The following is a 7,178-nucleotide window of genomic DNA, read 5'->3' on the forward strand; positions in this document are numbered from 1 at the left end:
AAGCCCGTCGGTTGTGACGTGATACGTACTGATTAAGTGTGCAACCGTGTTTAAATTCTTGTTCGAATATTCTTTAGCTTTTTATTTTCTATTTATCTTTTTGTTTATTCTTTAATTTGTCCTCTTTTATTGTACCTATTTCACTTGTTTCTTACTTTCTGTGATTATTCTGACTTAGAATAAACTCTGCTTACATTTTTAAACACCATGGCATTTCTAATTTAATTCTTTCTGTAACAGTTTATCCAGTAAAAGTTGTATGCTTACTGTAGTGCTTTTAAAATCCAATGTGTCCATTGTAAAAAACCTGCTAAAGTAATAGTTAACATAGGCTTGGTTTAAAAGGTAATGTGAGGTGGTCTCAAAAGGGTGAAACTGTTAAAATAGGTTCTTGCTAACATTGGTAATTACTTGTCATTGTTAGTGTGTTTTTCCTGTAAAGTTTATGCAAAATTGATGTGCAATTGCAATATTGTTTTAGTCTTTGATGAAGGGGGCAGCTGCATTATGTTTATAAAGAGCAGATGTGGCAGAATGAAAACTGATACACAGGAGAAGCCCAGGGTGGGTGTGTGTCTCTCAAATGAGTGACAATTGCTCTCTGTGCTTTCCCATGTATGACATTATTCTATATTGTATACAGTCTGTTATTGTGTGTTGGGATCACAGGTGTCCAGACAAAGCTGCCCACAACAGGTGCTGGTGCTGGTACAGACCAGATCACAGAACAGTCCGTTGGAGGGCTCATTTCAACCTCTCAGAAACCTCCTCAATCACCTCCAACTGATTGCTCACAGCCTGAAATTGAAGCACATGAGTGATGCGTGACTGTGGTATTTCTTGTTAGTCTGTCATGGAGGAACCAAGTAATGTCAGCACAGTACTGCAGGAATGTTGGACCAGAAATCAATTGGGAATTAATTTGCCAAAGACTGAATCCTGCAGTGTCTAATTACAATTTAATGCACTTTGCTTAACAAGAGCATGCTGCAAAAAAGAAAACTTGATGAATTAATTTAGTGCCTCTGCTCGTCTAAATGAAACACTGCTTTTAACTTACCTCATTATAATGAGAACACATCTGTTGTTATTCTAAAAAGTTTGACAAGATTATTTTCTTATTATAACTAGATGCTTTGTCACAATAACAGGATACATCTCTTATTGTAGAAACAAAAGAATAAGGTTTTTTTTTCTCTTTTCAGTAAACTTCCACCCTTGTTAATGCAGTAGATTCTATAATCGTGCCGGCACTGTAGGAGTCAGCTTCTCCATAGAAGAGAGAATGTGCTGCGATAGAGCCATTTTAGTTGACTTCAGTAACACATGATGCATTATTTCTTATGAGATAGCTCGTTCCGTCATATTTTCTTCTGCTTCAATTTGACAGAAGGATGAGGTACTCTCTCTGCCCTACACGGAAAGATGGCAAACACATTAATAGTTAAACTGGGTAGTGAAGAAATTAAAGTTACATAGCTTTTGATTGACCTGGAAGTCACAAACTAATGCTTCAACTTCAATAACTATCTTGTACTGACAGAGTAGGGTATGTAAACATATTTATATTATCAGGTTATTTGTAAAATGAGCCTAACTGCTAAGACATGGGAAATGAGTTATTCATTATATCACTCAGATTTAGACAGAATGAAGACAGTAATGAGCGCTGAATGGTTCCATCATTACCCATCCATCCCACATACAAAATGTCAGTTTTTGTTGAGTAATGATTTAGCTAAAAATGTTTAATTATAATATAATTTAACATAATCAAAATAAGGAAAACCCTTTTGTTATTTGCAATGGAAATATCATGTTTTTAACAGGATAATGTAAAGCATACATATATCATCTCTTCCAAACTCATTTCATAGGGCTAAATTACTGAAACGTCAACATGAATGTAAAGATTCTTAAATTTGGAAACAAGCACTGAGTGGGAGCTGCAAAAAATGGTATCATGCAGGAGGCTTGATGATGTAAGACCGGGGGCAGCAATAAGAAGCTGTAGTTTCTGACAGAAATACAGGTAAAACCTTCAAACTGTGCTGGGGATGAAAAACCAGCTCTTCATCTGAGAGTGTCTAATAAACACACCAAGGTATCATTATTAACTGTGAATCGACAGTTTGGCACCCCATTTATTTCCAGTATTCACAGTTCCTCCCACACTCTCCATATTACTGCCACACAAAAACAAAACTGCTGCGTGTGGCGCATAGGACACAAAGGGTTCAAGTGGAGATGACAGCAGCCATTGAGCACCCCGCATGTGTAAATTTCAAAGGCCTGTTGCTGTCTAAAGTTTCAAATTCAGGAAACGTACGGCGAGCGAAAACAGCTACACACTTTTTAAATTTTTACAAAATTAGGCTTTCTAATAAATAAGTTTGTTTTACAGATATGACTATGTACATCCTAAAATACAGAACACATATAATATGTGTTACAAAACATGTTCACTCAGTAGTTTTGCATAGTGCTCTGGGTGATTTCTTTTAAGGTAAACATTCATTTTCCCTTCCACTCGCTGATCTCCAGTCAGACCTGTGGAGGAGAACAAATATTGATGTCAATGAAAGCAGGTCACAGAAAGGCAAAGTGACATCCTACATGATGAATACTACACATGATAGTGAACATGTTATATTTATATATTTTTGACAGCTTTGAGCTCACCCAGCTTCTGAGCTGTTCTCTCAATCTTCTCCAAGGCAGACTGCACATCTCCTCCCTCTGGTACCAGGACCTCTATCTCTCCCACGTGGTAGCCAAAGTCAGCTTGGTCGAGATCTATCTGCACCCCCTCCTCCTCTAAAGTGAATGACCGCCGCACTGTTGTAAACGCCGCAAAGCATACCAGATTCATGTTGCTCAGCCAAGACTCCTCATCCTCCTGTGAGGAGCTCGTCTCTCCGCGCTCACAAGCGTCTTTTACGACCTCTCCCACTCTCGTTTGAATTTCAGGCAGGTTGGTTATCTCCTTGTAGCGAGTACACAGTGCTGCCGCTTCAGATTGCTCTCCGCTTGTCTCCTCCGTCCCGTCAACTGTTGCTGGGCACTTGAGCTCCCAGCATCCTTTACGATTACGCAGCCACATGTCCTTTAAAGTCAGCTCAAACTTGGGGGTGTCAAAGTACTGGTCAAGAAACTGGCGCTGGCCTACACACACTGCTGAGTAAAAGAAGGAAGAGAGACAGATGATTTCACAAATGGGTAAATAAATATAAAAATACTAACGAGGCTGATGCAGATAATTAAACTTCATTATTAAGAAGAGACAGATGGCGAGTGTCACTACAGATACAGTGCAAAACACAGCAATTAGTGTCATTAAATGTTGTAAAAGTCCTTCAGTGACCATTTGTGAGTTGACGTGGATCACAGCATCAGTTAAATGCCTCAATTCTAAATTTACTCATGCATGAAAGTGTGGTAGACAAATTAAACACACACCGCCAATCTCCTCCAGTGTTTTCAGAGTGTCAGCACTGCATAAAAACTTTCTTTCCACTTCCACGCTCATCTGAAATGACACCAACAATACAGTTTGATTACAAGTACAGCTACATTTACTTTAACTTACTTTGATATGATAGTAAATAACCTAATCTGCATTTTTTTGTTCGCACAATTAAATGGTAAATTAACAGTTTTGAGACACCTGTATTTTACTTGATTACATCCATTTTATACTTTAAATTTGGAGCAACTGTGTTTAAGAGGGAAATATTTATTTATATAATAATATAATACTAATTTATTTCACAGCTTTAGTCAGTTAGCCGACTCTATTACAATATGCCATACAAAATTCAAATATATCAAATATAATGCACTTCCAGAAAGGGTGTGTGCATTATTTAAAGATACCTACCACATTAATTCAACCTGCTGTATTAAAATGCAGCTTACACAGTATTGCACTAGTAATAATAATCTAATACAACAACAATAATGATGATTTATTACGTGACATTTTGAATGCATGACTTTCGATGAACTATTTCTAACATTGTAGTATCAAAAGCTATGCACACTTCTCCCAACACTGTATTTCACCTTTCTCTTTTAGCTTAGTTATACATGTTATAGTTATTCCGTTTGAATGGCTACTGTCTGCCACTGCTCCAAACTGAACTGTCACTGTACCAACTGTGTTACTATAAAGTAACGCAGCAGTAGTTCCTCTAGCCGCACCTGTGCCATTCAAATAAGGCTGGAGTCATTCAGCCCAAGCTGCTGCTGCTGCAGAGTCATACATGAACTACGAGTGGAAAACACCAAACTGAACTTCTGACTTAAAAAAAATAACCCATCTACGTAGCGCACCGCACTCGCACACACCTTCGCGGGTCAAGTCCTCAAATCCAAACAATTCGGCATCAGAAAGTGAGCGACAGATCAATCCCAGCAGCCCCTACACGTCAGCGAAGTTTATTTTCGCACAGGCGCACTCAGAGCCACCTCTCAGTGTATTCAGGGCCATCACTTCCTGTCCCAGTAACGCAGGGGCATACAGATGGTGCAGTTTGAATCCTCTCCGCTTCATAAATATTTATTCCACATAGCCGACTGTTGATATGCGCCACACCTCATCATTTGATTGAAAACATGTCATAAATCTCGCGGATGGCGCTGAGTGAAGCCTCTCGCGGTCACAGCTCCATTATTCAGCCTTAATTAACTCGTCACACTCTTTGTGACAATCCGAGTTGGCAGAATGGGGACTCATTTTTTATTCACCTTTTTTAACGTGAACCGAGGCGGGGGGTTCATATTAAAGGGGATTCCGTGTAATCTAGGCAAAGACATACTTCTTTTTTTTTTTTTTTTTGGAAAACTATCTATCATGCATTTATTTTTTTTATTTTTTTTAATCCCCCCCCTCCTCCTTTTATCTGCTCAATAAGTAATCGGTGTTTCAGCATACATTAATAATCTCTAATATGTGCGGGGTTACATAAGGGATTTGATAGCCGTGTCTGTCCCTTCTGAATGTCAGCAATCAGCCTTGGGGGGAGCTGTGGTCTGTTTACTAGAGGGAAGAGGGGAAGGAGAGAGGGATAGGGCGAATGAAGGGAGGGGGAGAACAGGAGAGAGGGGAGAGAGAGAGAGAGCGAGAGAGAGAGAGAGAGAGAGAGAGAGAGGGAGGGCAGGCAGAAAACTTTTCACTTCTGAGGAGCCACGGAGGAAGCGTGTGTGTGTGTGTGCGTGCTGGAGCGGCGACCATGCAGGTAAAAACGCATTAGCTAATTGCTCCCCGAACTTAATTAAAACGTCATCCGCGATCGGTTAATTGTGCTGATCTGAGCGGCGAGAGTGGCCTGCGACCGGCGGAGGACCGAGCAAACGACGGATTGTGCCACATACTAATCCGATCCCTTATAGAAATCCAACATTAAATCCCAAACTTTTTCTGCCTCTCTCGTCTCCCTCGCCTGCTCTCCCTTACACCACCCCCATCGTCGAGGCGACCGCGGCGCACGTACTCCGCTTTCAAGTAGCTTTTTTAGCGTTTAATTCCTACGCCAATTACGGCTCGAAGCGGTTTAAAAATGATAGTTTAAATGGCCATGTGTTGCACCGTAAGTATTTAAGGTATGGATTTGAGCGCTAGGACGCGTCAAAAAGGGGGTCTGCTGGGCGGCGAGGGAGGAGGGGGTGCGAGTGTTTTCTAACACATCTGTAAACGGAGCCCACGTTCATTAATTAAATGGCTTTAGTCCGGCTAGGCCTCAATTTGCGCTGTTGAGCAGCAGGCGGCGGGCGGTGCAACACTAGATGCCCGATTGGCAGCCCACAATCAGAGGGGTGAGGACATAACTCGAGGCCGAGGTTTTTGTGCTCTGAAGCCGAGCGAGTGTGTTTTCTGTCCGGGGTGAAGTCGGTCGGTGTGTCGGAGCTGCAGTTCCCACCTGGACCGGGCAGAGTTGGTAGGGAGCGGAGACTAGCCCAGTTGGGAGACACTTTGAGGAGCGGGTAATTATCTCTGCCTGCTAACAGGCTAGCTAGCAAAGTGACACGACTGTTATTAGCTCAGCCCCCTTTTCTTTTTTCTTTTTTTGTGTGTGTTGTTTTTTTTTTTTGTTTTTGTTTATGAATTTCATGACCGTACAGCCGTAACCGAGAGCCAGCGACGAGATTATACGGACGCCTGCTCTGTCTTTCGCAGTTTGAGAGAAGTGAGTCGCTATCACTGCGGGGGTAAATTCAGAAAAACTCACAGCTAACCAGCGTTTGCAGAAACACGACTGTAATGCGACGGTACGGGGGGGCTGCTCAACCTAGCTTGCTAGCTAATTGATTCATCTCTGGTCGGCATAGCTAATTAGACCGCTCATTAATTAGCCAACTCCGAGTAGAGAGACGTCAGTCTAGTTATATCTTGGCTTTTTAATTATGAAACTGGTGATGAGGAGCTTTTACACACGATACACTCTGCAGATACAGACTTGTCGACACATTATCTGCTCATATAACCCTGCTAGCTTGCTAATTGGCATGGCGAGGAAGTGAGGGTTGGAGCTGTGTTGGTATTTCTCCTCATGAGCATGAATCGCTGTCTCGGTTGCATTTTGGGATTATGAATTGTTTGCTGCCGCCGCTGCTGCGTGGTGAATACAATCCAGACTATTTGGTCTGTTTCGACTTGCTAAAAACTGCACGGGAGTCACATTTATTTGGCTCTGCGTGTCGAGGAAATGCAGTATGATCGCTGGTCATATTTGATATGTTGGATACATGTTGTTCTGTTGGTTAAAGCTGGGGGGGGGGGGGGGAGGATTAGTGGTTAGAGAGACAGTGTACTCATTGTAAATTGTTAGTGCATGTTACAATTTGTGCAGTGTTTTTACAGTATATTCTACATTTAATATGTTTCATGTGCACATATCAGATGAGTTTGTTGAAAGTTAGACTGAATGCAAAGCGGCATGAAACAATAGGTCTTTTATGTAGAGTGCAATGTAAAATCTAATGAAAGCATTAGATGGATCCTCCTATACATTACAAAGATGCTGTTTAAACAGTTGCATTATTGTGTTTATTTGTGTTTAGGCCATAGCAGACAAAATGTTGGGAATGTCCCTTCAAAACATGGCTAATGTCGTTTAAGAAGTCGGGAATTAAACTTCAAAAGACCGGGGAGAATGAGATACTGATCTCGGATTAGT

General features: G+C 41.3%; 3 protein-coding genes across 6 annotated transcripts in view; 2 read left to right on the forward strand and 1 right to left on the reverse strand.

Annotated features, from left to right (window-relative positions):
• Positions 1-7,178, forward strand: part of LOC118324290 (myosin-7-like) — a 165,683-nt gene that overhangs the window by 76,199 nt on the left and 82,306 nt on the right.
• On the reverse strand, positions 2,108-4,477 carry thtpa (thiamine triphosphatase). 4 transcript variants are annotated; one of them, XM_035655455.1, is made up of 4 exons: positions 4,351-4,477; positions 3,460-3,529; positions 2,683-3,174; positions 2,108-2,550 (listed from the first exon to the last, which is right to left on the reverse strand). In XM_035655455.1, exons 2-4 carry the CDS (start codon positions 3,527-3,529, stop codon positions 2,450-2,452), a joined length of 663 nt encoding a protein of 220 aa, XP_035511348.1. In that variant the 5' UTR covers positions 4,351-4,477; the 3' UTR covers positions 2,108-2,449. The 4 variants fall into 4 exon arrangements, with proteins under 4 accessions (XP_035511348.1, XP_035511342.1, XP_035511334.1 ...); XM_035655449.1 differs by having other exon boundaries at positions 2,683-3,177; XM_035655441.1 differs by lacking the exon at positions 4,351-4,477 and adding an exon at positions 4,204-4,337.
• The window catches only part of zfhx2 (zinc finger homeobox 2), a 13,460-nt gene continuing 11,366 nt past the window's right edge, over positions 5,085-7,178 (forward strand). Inside the window, exon 1 of the mRNA XM_035655345.1 lies at positions 5,085-5,240. Coding sequence (XP_035511238.1) covers positions 5,235-5,240 — 6 coding nt within the window. The 5' untranslated portion in view covers positions 5,085-5,234. The remainder of the gene's footprint in view (positions 5,241-7,178) is intronic.

The sequence above is a fragment of the Morone saxatilis genome, unplaced genomic scaffold (assembly GCF_004916995.1).
Source record: "Morone saxatilis isolate NCDOM2014 unplaced genomic scaffold, NCSU_SB_2.0 Contig0, whole genome shotgun sequence".
Taxonomy (NCBI): Eukaryota; Metazoa; Chordata; class Actinopteri; family Moronidae; genus Morone; species Morone saxatilis.

What these genes read in the sequence shown, in the direction of transcription:
- thtpa (XM_035655433.1), bottom strand. An exon ending in AACACTGGAGGAGATTGGCG is followed by an intron (nt 3,178 to 3,459) that starts GTGTGTGTTTAA and finishes TCTTTTACTCAG; the next exon opens with CAGTGTGTGTAGGCCAGCGC. An exon ending in GAGAACAGCTCAGAAGCTGG is followed by an intron (nt 2,551 to 2,682) that starts GTGAGCTCAAAG and finishes TCTCCTCCACAG; the next exon opens with GTCTGACTGGAGATCAGCGA.